Source organism: Suncus etruscus, chromosome 14 (genome assembly GCF_024139225.1).
Source record: "Suncus etruscus isolate mSunEtr1 chromosome 14, mSunEtr1.pri.cur, whole genome shotgun sequence".
NCBI lineage: Eukaryota > Metazoa > Chordata > Mammalia > Eulipotyphla > Soricidae > Suncus > Suncus etruscus.
The window spans coordinates 33730665-33751659 of NC_064861.1; the positions used below are offsets into that span (position 1 = coordinate 33730665).

The following is a 20995-nucleotide window of genomic DNA, read 5'->3' on the forward strand; positions in this document are numbered from 1 at the left end:
CTTCAGCTATTGTATTAACGACTTTATTTGTGATACCAAAATTTTCACAAATATAACTGCTAATGAACTCTCTCCTGTTCTTTGTTCCATTTCTTTTTCAATTCTCTATTCTCTATTTCTTAATAACTTTGCTTTCTGTCATCCTGAAACAAATGTATTATGATTAGTCATGTCAACTATGTGATACATTTTCTTTAAATTAAAAAAAGATTTTTTTATGTCAGGCACACTCAAAAGAGAATTGTGCAAATCATGTAAACTTTCTCTTTCATTTTAGAGTGCTTGAAAATTAACTCTATCATCATTTTTTTTCTTTTTTTTCTTTTTTCTTTTGTTTTTTTCGGGCCACACCTGTTTGATGCTCAGGAGTAACTCCTGGCTAAGAGCTCAGAAATTGCCCCAGGCTTGAGGGGACCATATTGGACGCCAGGGGATCGAACCACGGTCCTTCCTTGGCTAGCGCTTGCAAGGCAGACACCTTACCTCTAGCGCCACCTCGCCGGCCCCTCATCATTTTCTTTTTGCGTTTAAGTAAGTTATTTAAAGTTTCTGAACTTAAGTTCCACATTTTCAAAATGAGGATTATGTATTATACTATTCATACTACAATATTACACTATTATACTTTGCCCTTTTTGTATGTGTGAGTATTAGAAAGTGTTTTAAGGACCAGAGTGATAGTATAGCATGTAGGGCATTGGCCTTGCACACAGAAAACCTAGGTTTGATCCTCTAGACCAGTAGTCGGCAAGCCGAGGCTCGCGAGCCACTTGCAGCTCTTTCCACTTTCGAATGCGGCTCTTCTGTGTGCCCGGCGGCCGCTCCAGGAGTCAGGACTCTGCTCCGAGCCTCTGTCAGTGCGCGCCCGGTGTGCAGCCCTGGAGCCCGGCTCCACACAACTCCAGTCGGGTCAGGTGGTATAGGGGGGCCTGACTACCAGCCACAAGACAGCGCAGAACGGGGCCTGAGAAGGGATTGGCGACTCCGGTATAGCGTGGGATTGCGCCCGCCCATGAAGTTTTGACTCCCCCTGCGAAGCTTTGTCGGAGACTGCCCGGTCTCTAAATACAGAGCAGGGCTCATCACCCTGCTAGGACCCAGTATCCGCCCTCACCAGGCAGTGTGAGTCTGGCTGCAGCTCCCCTGTGGGAAATACTAGTAAAGGGGATGAATTCACAAATGGGAAGGCAGGCATAGGGCCGAACCATTAGAAAAATGCAGCAAATCTCGCTGCGCCAGGGGCAGAATCCTGGCAAGGGAAGCCATGGGATCCTGGTTCGGAGCAAACTATGTGGATACTTGCATACAGAATATTCTCAATAAAAAGTTATTGAAACTAAAAACAGTGTATCATCCTATGTATTTTTGTTTTAAAAATATGGCTCTCAAAATAAATTTCAATCGTGGTTTTGGCAAGATTTGACTCAGTTGAAAAAAAAAAAAAGGTTGCCCACCACTGCTCCAGACCACATAAGGGTCCCTGAGCCCTGCCTGCCAGGAATAATTACTGAGTGCAGAGCCAGGAGTAACTCTGAACACTGCCAGGTGTGGTTCAAAAAAATACCAAAAAAATGTGTTTTAAAACCAGTTATTTAATCTTGAATGGAGTAAGCCTTACCTGCATACATGGTTTATATTGTTAATTTTATAAAATATGAATATTTAGATAATTTTATATTAAACATGTAAATATAGTACCCAAAAGAGTTAAACAATATTTGTCTTTTTTTTTTAGGTTTCCTCAGATGCATCAGAATTATGTTGCATTGTTAGAGCATCACTAGGAAATAGACAAGTAAAAAGTAAAACGTATATAAAAAAGAAGAAATATTCTCCTTCCAAAAATATCTCTCAAGGTACTGTAGTATTGATGCAATTTCTATTTTTTGGAGGATAGAAACATTTTTCATTGTAAGTAACTTACATACATGCAGAATTTAGTCATAAGTTGTATTCTGAGAGTTCTCTTAGAAAGTAGAAATGGCTGTTATAGAAAGTTTTGCTAGTTTTCAGAACCTGAGTAAATAATTTTTGAAAATTTTTTCTTATCTTTTAAAAAGTAGTTTGTTCAATTTATATAACATGTTTTTATCTAATATAGTTCTCTCAAAACTTCAATTTTTTATTTTTTATTGTTTAAATAACATGGTTGCAATAGTGTTAATGTTTATAGTTTTCTTTTGGGGGTGAGGGGTTTGGCCCACATCCCATGGGGCTCAGGCATTACTCTGGTCTTTGCAATCAGAAATCACTCCTGGCAAGCTTGGGGACCATGTGAGATTCCAGGAATCATACCTGGGTCAGCCACATGCAAGGCAAATGTCCTACCACCTGTGCTATCACTTTAGCTCTAATGTCTATGGTTTTGATGTACAAAGTTTCTGCACTCAAAGTGCCTACAGCTCTCCCTCAGCATCTTTTTAATTTTTAAAATGTCTATACTTTATTTATTTACTTTTCAGTAAGTAAATTTACTCCTTGAGTGTTATATCACACAAATTCTGTGACCAAATTGCTTTAGCAGGAAGGTTGCTTTGGAATTTGGCTACAACCATGCTTCTGTTTCCATGTGCTTGGTTACCTTCCCATATCACTCTGGTTTTGTTAGGTTGTTAGGTTTACCATTGGGAGTCAATGTGTTGTTCTTTGCCTTGTATACATAAACACATCTCTTTCACAGATAGAATTTAGTTTTATCTCTAGCATAAACACCTTCAGTTTTAAGAAGTGCCGTGTGCTTTCTCTGGTTCTAGAGATCCATCCCACTTACAGCCAACGAAAATGACTTTGGATCACAACCTTTTGGCCAATTTTGTTGTTTAATTAGTCCATACCTCCATGAGAATTCAAGATAGTGGACAGAGCCCCTATCTTTCCATAAAAGAGTCTTTATGGTACTTTTAGTTTCCCTACTAACTGTTTGATAAAGATACCAGGAATCCAACCCCAGAGCCTCAGATAGTACTTTTTACTGCTGAGCCTTTTTCATAACTATTTGGAATACAGTATAATTTGGTTTTCTTTTTTATTATTTTTTATTTTCTTTTATTTTTCTTTCAGTTTCTTTTTAATTTTTTGGTGGTCTCTCAAGTGGTGCTCAGAGAGGTCTTGGTGCCACTCCTGGTGCTATTTAACTAAACAAGCCAGAAGATTCAGTGCTTGGGCTTGCTGAAATGGTGCCAGTTGGGCTCAGAGATGCTGACAGACTCTTGAGTCTGGTAGCATACAGTACATGCCATACCATGTCTGGGACTGAACTCTGGTCCTTATGAATGCAAGGCTTGTACTGCTGACCCTTGAGTTATCTTTCCAGTAGGAGATGTTTGTATTCTCTTAACACTAGTGATTACTTGCTCTGCAAAGGCCCTCTCTAAGCACCTTTTTTTTTTTTTTTTGGTTTTCGGGCCACACCCGGTAACGCTCAGGGGTTACTCCTGGCTATGTGCTCAGAAATCGCCCCTGGCTTGGGGGGGACCATATGGGACACCGGGGGATCGAACCGCGGTCCGTCCAAGGCTAGCGCAGGCAAGTCAGGCACCTTACCTTTAGCGCCACCGCCCGGCCCCAAAATGTTTTTTGTTTGTTTGTTTTGTTTTGTTTGTTTTGGGGGGCCACACCCGTTTGACGCTCAGGGGTTACTCCTGGCTATGCGCTCAGAAATCGCCCCTGGCTTGGGGGGACCATATGGGACACTGGGGGATCGAACCGCGGTCCGTCCTATGCTAGCGCTTGCAAGGCAGACACCTTACCTATAGCGCCACCTTCCCAGCCCCTCTAAGCACCTTTTAATGGATCATTTATTTCTCATTACATTTTTTCTTTTTGGTTTTTATTATTAGTCCACATCCGGTGATGCTCAGGGGTCACTCTTGACTATGCTGCACTCAGAAATTGCTCCTGGCTTGGTGGACCATATGGGACACCAGGGAATCAAACCTCGGTCCGTCCTAGGTCAGTCACATGCAAGGCAAACGCCCTACCTCTTGTACCACCTCTCTGACCCCTTTTTATTTCATGAGAGTGTGTGTAATATTACATTTTGTGTATTTAAAACCTGAGACTTAAAATAATTAGCAATTTGGGGGCAGGCTTGGGGGAAAACAAGAGGGAAAAAAAATAAAAAGAAAAAAAATTAGCAATTTGTCCAAGATAGTACTGCTATCAAGTAGAATTCAATCTTTCAAGGTTTTGAAGATCCAAGTTTAACTTTTCTTTTATGTACTTTTCCTAACAGTATTTCAGAGAGTGTCTACTTATTCAATGAATCTTAAAAACTTTTTGGATGAAGCAGGCAATCAGGCAATCAAAATGTAATAGATTATAACTTTAATCCAAATAAACTATGTAATCTTTTTTTTTTTTGTTTTTGGTTTTTCGGGCTACACCCGTTTGGTGCTCAGGGATTACTCCTGGCTAAGTGCTCAGAAATTGCCCCTGGCTTGGGGGCACCATATGGGACACCAGGGTTCGAACCACGGTCCTTCCTTGGCTAGTGCTTGCACCTTACCTCTAGCACCACCTCACCAGCCCCTGTAATCTTAATACTGTTAAGATTAATCTTAATTCTATCTCCTCCACAGAGCTTGTCCTGAACACTTAAGTCCATAGAGATATTTTTAAATTTTTGTACATTCTCTGAATATTTAATTTACAGGTACTTTTTTGACACATATACTACTACCTGAATAATTTACATTATTGAGTTTGTTTCCTTAAATTATAAAGTTTCAAAGACAGACCACACAATAAACTTTCTGTCTCTCTGATAATATTAGTCTGGTGGACGTAAATATTAAATGTAATACCAGTCATGAGTTTATCAAAAATACAAACTAGCAAACTATATATACATGTATATGTAGATAATGTGTATTTGTAAATGTATATAAAGAGGTTTATTTGAAGGAATCATATGTACTATGGAAGAGATTGGCTAAAATCTGTAAGGCATTCTGTAAGCTCGACATGAGCTTACAGAAGCAGTTTACAAGAGTCATCTTACTTGGGGGTAGTGGTGATGTATGTTTTTCCCCACACCAGGCAATGGTCAGGGGTTACTCCGGGCTCTGCTCTTTAGTGACCCCAGGTGGTGCTCAAGCAACTATATGTGGGTCTGCTAATGTAGCCACATGCAAGTGCCTAACCTCCTGACTCTATCCCTCTGGCTTCTGTGAAGTAATTCAGAAAAACTTGTTTTGCTCTTAAAATCTTTAAACTGATTAGGTGAGGCCTACTAATATTATAAAAAAAATAATATACTTTAGTTTAAGTCACTTATTGTGTTAAAATCTTAGCAACACCAAGATTAGTATTTAATTGATATTCAATCAATTTAATTTAATTAATTTAATATGTATTAAATTAATTGTCAACTGCAGTGGACACATTGCTACTTAAATTATACTTAATCAAAAATATAGAAATTAATAAAGTCCTGTTTCTGCCTAGTGCAGCTGTTCTACCTGTAACCAAATGTATCAACTTCTTCCCTAACAGAAAACGCAACCCCCTGTGGTGACATTTACTCTTCTTAATAGCTTGTAACTTAAGTACTGTGCTATAAAGCTAATTGTTATGAATACAACATATGTTAGATGATATGGGGATAAGAGAGGGAATAAAAGAAAGATATTTACTCAGCTAGTCATGTGGTTTTAACTACCTTCTTCCACTACCTGTTTCATAGTCCTTCTGCCCTTAGTAAGCCCACAGCTGGTCATGGTTCTTTAACTTACAACTTTTCTAATAAAATAAAACAATGGTACTTGCATAATGGACATGGCCCAGTGTAATCAATCTGCCAACAATAATAGCTAGCTGATCACTTTAGGGAATGGTGCCATATTGGGATCTAGGTGTCAGTTTATATTTTGGGAGGCGGTCACACCTGGCAGCACTCAGGGGCCACTCCTGGCTCTACACTCAGAAATCGCCCCAGCAGGCTTGGGGGACCGTATGGGATGCCAGGATTTGAACTACTGTCCTGCATGCAAGGCAAATGCCCCACCACTGTGCTATCTCTCCGGCCCCTCAGTTTCTATTATTGACAAATTGGATACCAACCATGATTGTAGCTAAATGACCTTGGGAAGCAGAAGTTCATTTTTCTGAGCCCATGTATGACCTCCATCTATGTATGATCTATGTATGATCACTGTGGCTGCTTTGTTGATGAGTATTTTGGGTAATAAAAGTTTCTAGGATAGAGATATACTGCCATCCCTAAAGCAGTAAATTTTACTCACTTGATTATTCAAGTGTTCCTTTTTAAGACCAATCTTTCATGAGTTCATGGGCTATATTTTTACTTTTTTTTTATTTTTCTCAGAGAAGTCTATCCACATGCTTCTTCCCTACCTTTCCTTGTTACCACTTTTCCTTCCAAGTTTCCAATAATCCAGCCAAATAATAGTCCACAATATATATATCTGAACATTTCTTCCATAAAAGAACCAAATATACTGCTCAAATCCTACCCATTGGAACAATAATACGTTAATAATTCTCTTCAGAAATATCTTAAAAGGAAACTGTAGGTATTAAACCAGAAAGTTTGAGGCATTGAGAATATGCTTTACATTCAGGAAATCTAAGTTTGAGCACCAGCATCATATGGTCTCTTGAGAACTTTCAGGAGAAATCCTAGGGCACCAGGCTACGAGTAACTCCAAGTACAGCAGTTTGTGGCCTCCACCCAAACCAAATAAACCAAACATTCAAAAAAGTATGGGTACTTTAGTTATCTACTTTTAAGTAGAACCTCTCTATAATACAAAACTATAAACCAATCTCTAGTTTTCTACAATTGATTGTAGAGAACTCTTTATGATGTCATAAGTTCAGGTTGGAAGTAAAAAATTACAGAGGACCATACTCATTTGGGCCATTTAGTCATACTATTTACTTGTGTCTTCAGAGCTATTGGAGCCCAATCTTATACATACTCTTACCATTTTGAACTATTCAGTGAGCTATTCTTTACAGCCAATTTTATGATTTGGTATTATTAAACAGCATACAATTCATGATGGGTATCTCAGATCTCATCAGGACTCAGTGGTTCAGTGTTAAATGTTCTATCTCTACTAAGGTCCAGTGAAGACAAAAGGATATTTCTGTTTTTTGTTTTGTTTTGTTTTTGGGTCACATCCGGCGATGCTCAGGGGTTACTCCTGGCTGTCTGCTCAGAAATAGCTCCTGGCAAGCACGGGGGACCATATGGGACACCGGGATTCGAACCAACCACCTTTGGTCCTGGATCGGCTGCTTGCAAGGCAAACGCCGCTGTGCTATCTCTCCAGGCCCCCACAAAAGGATATTTCTAAAAAAAAAAGTGAGAGAGAGAGAGAGAGAGAGAGAGAGAGAGAGAGAGAGAGAGAGAGAGAGAGAGAGAGAGAGAGAGAGAGAGAGAGAGAGAGAGAGAGAGCTTTGCTTCCCTCTGCAATGACTCATTACAGACTTTAAAAAATGTCTCTCTCGGGGCCGGGCGGTGGCGCTAAAGGTAAGGTGCCTGCCTTGCCTGCGCTAGCCTTGGACGGACGGCGGTTTGATCCCCCGGTGTCCCATATGGTCCCCCAAGCCAGGAGCAACTTCTGAGCACATAGCCAGGAGTAACCCCTGAGCGTTACCGGGTGTGGCCCAAAAAAACAAAACAAAAAAAAAAAAATGTCTCTCTCGCAGGGCCAGAGAGATAACAGCAGTAGGGCATTTGCCTTGCAAGCGCTGACCCAGGAACAATGGTGGTTCGAATCCTGACATCCCATATTGTCCCCTGTGCCTGCCAGGAGCGATTTTTGATTAGAGTTCGAGGAGTAACCCCTGAGCGCTGCTGGGTGTAGCCCAAAAATCAAAAACAATAACAACAAAAAACAAACAAAAAATAAATGCTTCTCTCTCACTGATACCTAAGGAAGTATCTTTGGATCAGCTTGATCATATAGTACAAGTGGCAGATCCTTCTCTTGCTCTTGGACCTTCTTGAAATGATAAGCTTTTGGACCACTTAAAAGGTTCTGAAGTGGGCATACTCAAATGGGTAATATCTGACTTAAAAAATATATTAAAAAAAACCCAATAGACTTTCTGCCCTTTTTCTCTATAGTGTAGAAGAAACAATAAAACATCTTATCCTTGACATTAGGAAACATACTCTCACATTATTGTACCTCTAGAAATTTCACTGAGATAGAAAGAGACCCAGAGCTTCCACTTCCCTGGACCTGGAGAACAGACAATTCCATTTTCAGGAATGTATTTAGTTGTAATATGTACATATGTTTATCAAAAGATAAAAACAAGAAGTGCTAGAGCAATAATACAACTGGTAGTACTTGCCTTGCATTCAGCCAATTCAGATTTTTCTCTTTGGAACCCCATATTGTCCCATTCTCAATCAGTACAGAGCAAAGAGTAAGCCCTGAGCAAACCTAGGTGTGGTCTCCCATACCTGAAAGATAAATACTAGATTAATCATAGCACTGTGGATGCAAAAAATAGTGCCAGGCAAAAAAATTAAATAGTTATCAACAGTAGTACATTCACTCACTAGCATGCTATTTAGTAATAAGACTTAGCAATGTACTACAGAAAACAATTTTGATTAATTTTACATAATTAGACAAAGTACATTTAATATTCCTAATATTTAATACAAAATTAGGTAAAACTAAATTGATGGGAATCTCCATAGAGGATGATTTTGTTGGACAGGAGGAATTAACAGGGATATGCTTGAATTCTCTGGTAATTTTGTTCTGGTAATATTGTTTTGTTATATGCATGCTAGCTACATGGGTGTGTTAAGTTTGTGACATATGTGTAATATTCTATGTGTATGCAATATTTAACGAAAAGTTAAAAGAAATTAGATAGCAGGGCCTAAGAGATGGCTTAAAGACCTGGAGCACATTTTTGCATGTGAAAATTGGGTTTGATTTTTGGAACTGCATGGTTGCCCAACGCTGCCAGAAGCTACTCCAAAGCTCTGCATTCAGAGTAGTCTCTGACTAGTAGTACTTCTGACTAGGGCTACAATTCTCCCAATTAAAAGAAAAGAATAAATTCTCTAATTGTTTTCCTTTGTGATTCATCATATTACTTTATGACAATAGGTATGTCACAATTTTAGGCAATATATATATGGAGGTCCTTTTTTGTGTTCAGACCAAACTTTTTTGTTTTATTCATAGAGTCCCTTGATGCATGTAAAATCAACTGTTCCACCTCCTGTCTTCTTTCTATACTTTTACTTAATTTAGCAGCTTTCTCAATTAAGTATAATTAGTTTTCATCTCTGGCCACTTTTATCTGCCTTTCCTTTTGTAAAAATAGCAAAACCCCAAGCTAACTGGTGCTCATGTTATTTTAAATATGCAGCTGCCTATTTTTAGTCTGGCATTTAATGTTTGAGCTAGTTTGGCAGTAATCAAATAAAGACTGTGAGTATAACTCACTTTTGAAAGTCTAGAACCTTGTTCAGTATGTTCAGTATGTCATTGCTTCATTAGTAACTGACATCATGCCAATTAAAATTTTTTTGGAGAGGCTGGAGAGATAGTACAAAGGGTAAGTCAATTGCATTGCAGCAGCAGATCCAGGTTTGATCACCAGCATCCCATTTGATTCCCTGAGCCTTACCCAGAGTAATTCCTAAGAGCAGAGTCAGGAGCAAACAACCCTTGAGAATTTCCAGGTATGATTCTCCATCAGTTTGTTGTTATTGTTATTGTTGTTTTCGCTGATAGGGGATCACTAGAAAAGTCCATAATATACGATAAAAAAAGTTGAGGTTTAGAAGTTCAAGAATGTTTATGACAGCCAGGCTTGATAGTACAGTGGATAGGCTGTCTTGCACGTGGCCACCCCAAGTTCTATCCCCAGCATTTCATGTGGTCCCCTGAGCCCACCAGGAGTGACTCCTAATTTCTGAGTGCATATCCAGGAGTAACTCATGGGCACCAATGGGTGTGCCACCCCCCCAAAAAAAAACCAAAATAAAATAAAAAGCAATAGTTATGGCCAGATAGATGCATGATAGAAGAGACCTTAGCCATAGGTTTCTCAATATATGATCTCTGATCACCTGCACCAGAAGACAAGAATCATTGCAGACATGATAAATTACAACTCTAGATGTGTGACACAGGAACCTACCACTTGGTGGGTTCTCAAGGAAATTATACTACGTGTTAACATTTAAGAACTATATTATGGGGGCTAGAGCGATAGCACAGTGGTAAGGGGTTTGCCTTGCATGCAACCAACACAGGACGGATGGCGGTTCGAATTCCGTCATCCCATATGGTCCCCCAAGCCTGCAGGGGTGATGCCTGAGCACAGAGCCAGGAATAACCCCTGAGCACTGCTGGGTGTGACCCCCCCTCCCCCCCAAAAAAGGAACTATATTATGAACTTGTTGATTAGTTGGCCAGGCCAGTAGATGACTTGCCTAAATTCACACAGCTAATTACTAGGCAGAATCAAAATCAGAACTCAGCATTCTGGTTCTCAGTAATTTACTGGAAAAATTTCAAGTGATGTGAGGAAGTATGAGCATGAATCTAAGTTTCTTAGTTCATGTAGACATAGTGGTTTTGCTTCTTATCCTTTACAATTGTACTTCTTATATTCCAGACAAATATTGACATCTTTTTGCCTTTTTCCAAGAGGTGTGTGTATTCCATCATTTATTTGTATTTTTTTATAGTTGTAGATTTCAAATTTAATTAATTAAACAAATGTGTTAGAAACTGCATTATCTGGGGATCTGAGGATAGCTTTGGACTTCTAGGAACTAAGAGACTACAGGTGAACTATAACTCAGTCTCTTCTGTACTGTGACAACTGATAAGTAAAAAATGCTATACTAGGAACCAAGGGTAGGATGATTTTAACATTGCTATTATGTATTATATTATCAAACTAATACTGTAATTTAGAAAATCAGATAAAACCTGTTATGGGGCCGGAGAGATTGCATGGAGGTAAGGCATTTGCCTTTCATGCAGGAGGTCATCGGTTCAAATCCTGGCGCCCCATATGGTCCCCCGTGCCTGCCGGGAGCAATTTCTGAGCCTGTAGCCAGGAATAACTCCTGAGCACTGCCGGGTGTGACCCAAAAACCACAAACAAAACAAAACAAAACAAAACAAACCTTTTGTTATCCTTATAAGAAGCTCTTCGGATTTGTTGAGGCCAGAGTAATTGAACAACAGTAGGGCATTTGCCTTGAGTGCAGTGGACCTGGGTTTAATCCCCAGTACCATATTTGCCCCCCCCCCCCCAAGTCTGCCAGGACTGACTCCTGAGCTCAAATCAGAAATAAGCCATGAGCACCACTGAGTGTGCCCAAGAAACAAACAAAAGCTTTATGTGGACTTTTAGACGAGAATATAAATGAAATATTTTAAATTCATATCTTAAGGTAGTACAGAAATTGATTATACATATACATATAATTAACTACTGGTATATAATATATATTAACTACACATACAACTAAGCTCAAGTTTTTAGAACTTAATAATAGCAGTATCATTTAGAATAGGACAAATGAAATGGATATTTGCAGTCTGAGGGTTGATAGCTGGTGAATGGCAGTAGAAGTCATTTATATGTAGGACATTTTTGTACTTTTTTTAATTTTCTCTTTCTTTTTTCTATTTTTTTAAAATAATTTTGCTCTCACTGATCTGGAAACAAATGTATTATGATCAATTATGTCAACTATGTGATACATACCCTTTAAATAAAGTAAATTTAAAAAAAACAGGACATTCTTTTAAAAAAAAACAGGACATTCTTAAAATCAAATCAGTCTTGTTATATGAGTAGATTTCTTAAATCTTGTGCATTGTTGTTTACATGTAAATTTGACATAATAGTTGTTCTTGCCTCAAAGAGTTGTTACAGGGATTAGAGAGAATCTAACATAAGGTACTTGATTTATAATAATCACTTTATACAGTAATTATTATTTGCTTCTGTATACCAGCTTAAGTCTACAAATCTAGCTCACTATATTCCCCTTTGAAAACTGTTATCATTAAATTAAAAAACCTTAAACTATATTATGTGGCCACTGTATACTGTGATAAATTTAGTTATGTCATATTTATCAGGCAAATGTAGTCTAGATCTAATATAAATATATAATTGACTATGCCAGTCAGTTTATTTATTTTACTTTTGTCTTTTTGGGGGGGACCTTACCTCTCAGTGCTCAGGGCTTATGTCTGGCTCTGCACTCAAGGATCTCTCCAGGCAGGCTGGGGAACCATATTGAGTGCTGGGGATTGCACCCAGGTCAGCTGCATGGAGGACAAACACCCTGCCCACCGTACTATTGCTCTGGTTGTATGCCAGTCAGTTCCATGGGAGAAGATATATCAGTCTAGATTAACATCAAACCTTTTAAATCTGTTCTTAGGTGTTTAAAATAAATAGATGATATTTTGCATTTTTTTTTGTTTGTTGGCTACAGTTGGCATTGCTGGGGGTTACTTCTAAAGGATTTGGGGGTCACTTCTAGTAGTGCTGGAAGACTGTGGAATGCAAGGATCAAGCCTGTGTTTCCTGCATGCAGAGCATGAGCTCCAGCTCTTTAAGTCATCTCCCTAGTCCTAGAATGCTCTGTATTTGATTGATTTTTTTTTTCTTCTTTTAGGTGCAGGTCAGAGGGACCATGTAGACGGGGAAGGGTGGAGAGGGAAGAGGGGATGAGGAGGGAGAGAAGGAAAGGGAGCAGGAGGAGCAGGAGGAGGAAAGAGAGGAGGAAGGGGAGCAGGAGGGGCAGGAAGAAGAAAGAGAGGAGGAAGGGGAGCAGGAGGAGGAAGAGAAGGAGGAGGATGGAGAGGGTAAGGGGAGCAGGAGGGGCAGGAGGAAGAAAGAGAGGAGGAAGGGGAGCAGGAGGAGGAAGAGAAGGAAGAGGATGGAGAGGGGAAGGGGAGCAGGAGGGGCAGGAAGAGGAAGAGGGAGGAGGGGGGAGAGGAAGAGAAGGGGGAAGAGAGGGAAGAGGAGGGAGAGGAGAAAGAGGAGCCTATTTGATTGATTTATTCAGCAAATATTTTTTGAGTTTGGATGCATGGTGCTAGAAGTTAATTTCTGGTGATGTTAAGACCATAATTTTCTTTTTGAAGTTCAATTTGACAGAAAAATGAAAAATATTAAACGAGTCCACTGCTTCCACATGAAACCTTGTTTGGTTACTTAAGGAAGGTGGGAAACCCTCTGAAGGATGATACAAAGACATTGGGAATCATTTAACTATTGAGTTTGAAAAGTAATTAAATATCAGATTCTGGACTGCTTCCAATTTCCTATACTCTAGTGACTTTGACTTTATTTTGATCAAAGTGCTTTTGTGGGGAGTTGGGGGACATTCAGAGGTACTCAGGGATTACTCCTGATGGTGCTCAGGGAACCATATGCAGCGCCAGAGATTGAACCACTGTTGGCTGTGTTTGAAGCAAGTACCTTAATCTCTGTAGTATCTCTCTATCCCCTACAAGAGCTTTTAATTAATCATTCTGGCAAGAAGTATGGTAATGAGAAGTGAGCCTATAAACAATTAGTTACACAAAACAACTAGTTATGCAAAAGTTCCAATGAGGAAATATGAGAAAATAGAGATGAGCTAGAATACCTCAAAGTCTGTAACTCAGTTCTGGGTTATTACATCAGTGACCTGATTCAATGACTGGGGGGTTAAAGAAGAATTAGTATAAAATAAAGACGTTGGGTCTGGACCGATAGCACAATGGGTAGGGTGCTTGCCTTGCACGTGGCTGACCTGGGTTCAATCCCTGGCATCCCATATAGTCTCCCAAGGCTGCCAGGAGTAGATTTTCTTTTTTAAATGTTTTTATTTAAAGAAAATGCAAAATAAAATGCACCACATAGTTGACATAACTGATCATAATACATTTCAGGAGTAGTTTTTGAGTGCAGATCCAGGAGTAAACACTTAGTGCCACCAGGCATGACCCAAAAACCAAAAATAAAATAAAGATGCTGGGCTAAAGTGATAGCATAACAATTAGGGCTTTTGTCTTACATACTGCAGACCTGGGTTCCATCTCCAGCATCCTACATGGTCCCAAACACACTAGGCGTGATTCCTGAGTGCAGAGCCAGAGTAACCCCCCTGACTAATGTCTGGTATGGTTCCAAAAAAAAAAAAAAAAAACCTAACCAAAAAAAAAGTTTATTGGTATAATACTTAGGGCTTAGTACTGAATAGATATTAGCATTCGTTAGTGAGAGAGAAAGAGAAAGGAGAGAAGAGAGAGAGCAGTTAGATGGTGACTTCCATGCCTCTTTATTATGAATTTTCAGAAATTATGCATTCTAGGTGACGTAAGGGGTAAATATAGGGGGTGGTTCTGGTTATGTGTATGAAGGTTTAGGAGGTGAAGAATTGGTGAGACTAGGTCTTTGTGGAGGACTAGTTAGTCACTTGGGAAGTTGACTTCATATTTGGGGTATGAAAAGGACGATTATGGCCCAAATTTTAAGGTATTTAATAAATAAGTAGACAGCATGTGAGGTCAGTAAAGAAAATGAGTAGAGAATAGACTAGCAAGTGGTTCCCAAACCTTAATGTACCATTGAGTTTCTTGACAATCTTGAAGATAGTAGATGTAGTGAGCCTGAAATGGGGCCCAAGATCATAGACATTTAACCAACTAGTCTATGCTTAAGTTACTACTGTCCCATGCATCATACTTTGCATAGCAAAGATACTGGTGTCTGGCATTTAAACTTACTCATCAGATTTTCTTGGACATTCAAGTCTTTTTTTTGTTTAAAGGTTTATGTATTTAGTTTCTAAGCCCTGATAGGATAACTGAATGGCTTAAGCATCAAGAGCTTTTTAATGCCAAGAACTGGTCATTAACAGCAATAATAATTATAGAATACTTGCTTGTGATGTATATGAAGTAACCTATTGTTATTTTTTTTCAGATATGATAATAAAAACAAATCACAAGATATAGCATCTGTCGCTGAGTTTTTACTGTTTTGAAGACATGATTGTGAAGGCAAAGTTCATAAATCAGCATGTCTCCCTCAAATTATATGAAATTCAAAACTTAAAAATTTTCAGTTAGTTATGTGATATGTCCTGGTGTAAAAATTCTATAGAGAATGTTATATTTTTAAAAAGAAACGTTTATGTATTTATGTAGAACATGTATTTGCATTGTAAAATAAGAAAAAATAGCTTTTATTAGAAGATTGTTTGTTAGCTAGATTATTTAAGCCAACACTAGTTATCCCCACCCACCAGTTTATCATTTGTATGAATTAAATGTAGTTAAATTGTCGAAGCACTAAAATTAAAAATGCTTATATTACAAGTTATTTTTAACGGAACTTAATTGAAACCACATGAGTGAGAGACCTAATTTCAGGTCTGACTGAAAGAAACTCTATACTCAAGGTTTGCTGAAGCAGGGAATGTATAATATGTACAGTTAATCATGCACTATTTCCTCATCCCCAAATAACATCCTTCATACTACTGTAGAATTCTGGGTGGTTGTCTTTTGGGGGAAGGGATAAAATATAACTTGTTATAGCATCTCAATAATGTCCTTCCTAAAAAGCAGTAGAACTGTTTTCTATGAACATTTTACAGTTGTGAAACTGTTGGTGACATTTTAACTGATGGCCTTGCTAATATAATATATAAATGTAGGTGAATCTAAATTTCAAGTTGCTTCTGTATGAAAGGAAATTCTAAAATTGATTGATTAATTTGAGGTTACTTAACCTGCATAGTAATTTATTTTTTATTTTATGCCACACCCATTGGCACTCATGGGTTGGTTAATCCTGGCTCTGCATTAAGGATATCATTTGCTGGCAGTGCTTGGGGGACCATATGGGATGCTGAGGATCTAACATGGGTCACCTGCATGAGAGTACTTATCCACTGTACTATCACTCTAGACCCTGCATACTTTTTTTGTTTTTGTTTTTTTTGGTCACACCTAGTGGCGTTCAGGAGTTACTCCTGATTCTGTGCTCAGAAGTCGCTCCTGGCAGGCTCGGGGGACCATATGGAATGCCGGGATTCAAACCAGGGTCCATCCTGTGTTGACTGAGTGCAAGGCAAACGCCTTACTGCTGTGCTATTGCTCTGGCCCCTGCATAGTATTTTTTTTAAAATCCTATGAAGATATTCTCATAAATGATTTAACAAAGCCTTAACATTAACAAAGATATTTGTAATTTTGTTTATATTTTCTTTTCTTTTTTTTTTATTTTGGGTCACACCCAGCGACAATCAGAGGTTACTTCTGGCTTTGCACTCAGAAATTGCTCTTGGGGGCCCGAAGAGATAGCACAGCGGCATTTGCCTTGCAAGCAGCCGATCCAGGACCAAAGGTGGTTGGTTCGAATCCCGGTGTCCCATATGGTTCCCCGTGCCTGCCAGGAGCTATTTCTGAGCAGACAGCCAGGAGTAACCCCTGAGCATTGCCGGGTGTGGCCCAAAAACCTAAACCAAAACAAACAAAAAAAAAAACAAAAACAGAAATTGCTCTTGGCAAGCACAGGGGACCACATGGGGTGCCGGGATGCAAACCACCATCCGTACTTTGTTTATAGTTTAGTTATGAAGGCTCTCTTCATATTGTATAATATGTATATATGAAATACATTTATTTTACAGATAAAAGTTCCTTCAGCACACAGACACAGCTCTAAGAGATATTTTACACTCATACAGAGATCTAAGTGATATTTTCCAGATCTCATTCTACTCATCCTTTCCCAGATAAACTAATTAGTACTTTCTTCTTCTTCTTCTTTTTTTTTTTTTTTTGGTTTTTGGGCCACACCCTGTGACGCTCAGGGGTTACTCCTGGCTATGCGCTCAGAAGTTGCACCTGGCTTCTTGGGGGAACCATATGGGACGCCGGGGGATGGAACCGCGGTCCGTCCTAGGCTAGCGCAGGCAAGGCAGGCACCTTACCTCCAGTGCCACCGCCCGGCCCCTAGTACTTTCTTCTTGATGTTTCCAATCAGGAATGGCTTCTGAAATTGTCTTTCAAAGCTTTAATCACTTTCCAGTTTTTGAGGAATCTCCATACTGTTTTCCGAAAAGGCTGGACTAGATGGCATTCCCACCAACCGTGAATGAGAGTTCCTTTATCTTCACATTCCTGTCAGCACTGATTGTTCTTGTTCTTTGCTATGTGTGCCAATGTCTGGTGTGAGATAGTACCTCATTGTTGTTTTGATTTGTATCTCCCTGATGATTGGTGATGTGGAGCATTTTATCATGTGCCTTTTAGCCATTGTATAGTTCTTCTTTGAGAAATTATTAATTTCTTCTCCCCATTTTTTGATGGGGTTAGATTTTTTTCTTGTTAAGTTCTGTCAGTACCTTGTATGTCTTCTATATTAGCCCCTTATCGGATGCGTATTGGGTGAATAGTTTCTCTCATTCTGTGGGTGACTTTTGTATCGTTGGCACTATTTCCTTTGAAAAGGTGTAGAAGCTTTTCAGCTTAATATAGTCCCATCTGTTTATCACTGCTTTCATTTGTTTGGAGAGTACTGTTTCCTCCTTGAAGATGCCTTTAGTCTCATGTCATGGAGTATTTTACCTATGTGTTATTCTACATACCTAATGGTTTTGGGTCTAATATCAAGGTCTTTAATCCATTTGTATTTGTCCAGCCTTTATGGAAAATGATATGAAGATTTGTCAAAAAACTGGAAATTGAGCTCCCATATGATCCAGTTATACCACTCCTAGGGATATGCCCTAGGAACACAAAACACAGTACAAAAAGGCCTTCCTCACACCTATAATCATTGCAGCACTATTTACAATAGCCAGAATCTGGAAATAACCAAGATGCCTTTCGACAGATGATTGGCTAAAGAAACTGGTACATATACACAATGGAATATATGCAGCCATCAGGAGAGATGAAGTCATTAAATTTTCCTATACATGGATGAACATGGAAATCATTACGCTGAGTGAAATAAGTCAGGAGAGAGATAGACATAGAATAGTCTCACTCATCAACAGGTTTTAAGAAAAACTAAAGACATTATTGTAATAATGACACAGAGATGAGAGACACAGAGATGAGGACTGGAATGACTGGCTCTCGATGTGAAGCTCACTATAAAGAGTGGTGCTTGTAGTTAGAGAGATGACTACACTATCACGACAATGTTAATGAGTAAGAGAAGTAGAATGCTTGTCTTGAATACAGGTAGGGGCGGGGAAGTAGGGAAATGGGGCATTGGTGGTGGCAATGTTGCACTGGTGAAGGGGGGGTGTTCTTTTAATGACTGAAACCTAACTACTAGTCATGGTGCTTAAATAAAGAAAAAAAAAGGGCCGGAGGAATAGCATGGAGGTAGGGCATTTGCCTTGCATGCAGAAGGACGGTGGTTCAAATCCTAGCATTCCACATGGTCCCCCAAGCTTGCCAGAAGTGATTACTGAGCATAGAGCCAGGAGTAACCCCTGAGCAATGCCAGGTGTGACCCCCCAAAAAAAATCCACCAAGCTTTAATCACACTTATAGTTTTTTTCTTTTCTATTTATTCTGGCTTTTGTTGTTGTTGTTTGTTTTGTTTTGTTTTTGGGTCACACCAGGGGTTACTTATGACTCTGCGCTCAGAAGTCACTGCTGGCAGGTTCGGATGATTGTATGGGGATCGAACTGGGTCCGTCCATGGTTGGCCACATGCAAATGCCCTATTGCTGTGCTATGGCTCCAGTCCCTCTTTTCTTTTTTTTTGGTTTTTGGGTCACACCCGGCCGATGCTCAGGAGTTAATCCTGGCTGTCTGCTCAGAAATAGCTCCTGGCAGGCACAGGGGACCATATGGGACACCGGGATTTGAACCAACCACCTTTGGTCCTGGATCGGCTGCTTGCAAGGCAAACACTGCTGTGCTATCTCTCCAGGCCCCCCTCTTTTCATTTATTCTGAAGATTCACTTTCTTTGATCTTTAAATTTTTTTCTGAAATTCTTTTAGAACTCAGTTGTACATTCTCATCTATTTTCATTTTGTACACATTCCTAGGTGAGCTCCTCTAACTCTGGCTTCAGTTACTATCTTAGAGCAATTGACTGCATTTTGTCTTTAGCTGCCATAGATACTGCTTCTTAACAGCTTTGACGGTTATCTCTGTATTTATTTATTCCCTTTTACCTTCAAACTAATTGAATTTTTAATTTTCAAGCCATGTAATTTATAGGATTCATCACAAACTTGGTTCCCAGAGTGGGTGGGCCTTTAATTGAATTAGATTTTTTAATTATTCTCTTGAAATCCCTTAATAACTAACTTTAGTGTCCTCTGGATCAGTGTTTTTCAACTTTTTTTTGCAAAGGCACACTTTCTTCATGAAAACAAAACAAAACAAAACAGAACACGAGGCACACCACCATTAGAAAATGTTAAAAAAGGGGGCCGGCGAGGTGGCGCTAGAGGTAAGGTGTCTGCCTTGCAAGCGCTAGCCAAGGAAGGACCGCGGTTCTATCCCCCGGCGTCCCACATGGTCCCCCAAGCCAGGGGCTATTTCTGAGTGCTTAGCCAGGAGTAACCCCTGAGCATCAAATGGGTATGGCCAGAAAAACCAACAACAACAAAAAAGGAAGTGTTAAAAAGGGGCTGAAGAGATAGCATGGAGGTAGGGTGTTTGCCTTGCATGCAGAAGGAGAGTGGTTCGAATCCCGGCATCCCATATGGTCCCGTGAGCATGCCAGGAGTGATTTCTGAGCATAAAGCCAGGAGTAACCCCTGAGCGCTGCGATTGTGACCAACCAAAAAGGAAAATGTTAAAAAAAATTTAACTCTGTGCCTATATATATATATATATATATATATATATATATATATATATATATATATAATTTCCTTGAATAGGAATCAAATAAACACAAATAAATTATTTTATAATTACTTTATTATGAAATAATAAAGTATTTTATGATTGTTCATATTTCTGTTTACATACTCAGTGCGAAACCTGGGCCTGTTTGGCTGAACACAAAGCTGATATTTTGGCAGGAATAGAAGAAAAGACACACACACGCAGCTCTTCGTCAACAGCTCTCAGTCTCTGTCTTTAGTTTTTATAGTCCGTAACATGCGCTTCAGCTCACAAATAGACCAATCATGCTGAAGTCACACGTTATGGACGAAATTGGAATTTTTCCCACAGTACACCAGACAATATCTCACGGCACACTAGTGTGCCGTGGCACAATGGTTGAAAAACGCTGCTCTAGATAAAGCCTAAGATTTTTAATGTATTTTAAATTGCTTTCTTTAATTAAAAAAATTTTTTTTGCCACATCCAGCAATACTCAGGGCTTAACTGTCTTAATTTCAGGGATCACTCCTGGCATGCTTGGGGTTCTGGGATTGAACCCAGGTTGGCTACATGCAAGACAAGTACCTTACTCACTGTACTATTTCTTGTTTCCACATTGTTTTCTCAATCTAGTCCAACTGGATCACTCTACACCCAGCGTTGCTTAGGCATTATTCCTGGCTCTGTATTAAGGGATCACTCCTGGGGGGATTAGGGAACCATATATGGTGCCAGGAATCTTAACAGGTTGACTGCATGCAAGGCAAGTGCCTAAAACCAGTAGTCTCTCTCTGGTTCCATGCTAACATCTTTTTTTTTTTTTTTTACTAAGAACTATGTGCTAAGAACAATAGAGTCTCTTGGTGAGAACCATATCCTGAGTCCCTTACAGAATCTGAGGCTTTGGAAGAACTCAGGAAATATTTGTTGAATATTAATTTTCTAGTGCCTCAAATTAATACTATCCCCTAATTATATTACAGCATCCTTATTTTTATTATTGTTTAAGGTAATACCAGCTCTGGTGCTGAGAATCAAATTCAGGATCTCACACATGGTAGGCATGTGCATTACCACTTGAATTCTCTCCGCCCTGGTTTGGTCTAATTTTTTTTTTTTTTTTTTGGGCACACC

At 39.3% G+C, this 20995-nt stretch overlaps 1 protein-coding gene across 1 annotated transcript in view; it reads left to right on the plus strand.

Moving 5' to 3' along the window:
* Nucleotides 1-20995, plus strand: part of MEIKIN (meiotic kinetochore factor) — a 78937-nt gene that overhangs the window by 55711 nt on the left and 2231 nt on the right. Inside the window, exon 12 of the mRNA XM_049787375.1 lies at nt 1736-1856. Within this exon, the coding sequence (XP_049643332.1) occupies nt 1736-1856 (121 nt within the window). The remainder of the gene's footprint in view (nt 1-1735; nt 1857-20995) is intronic.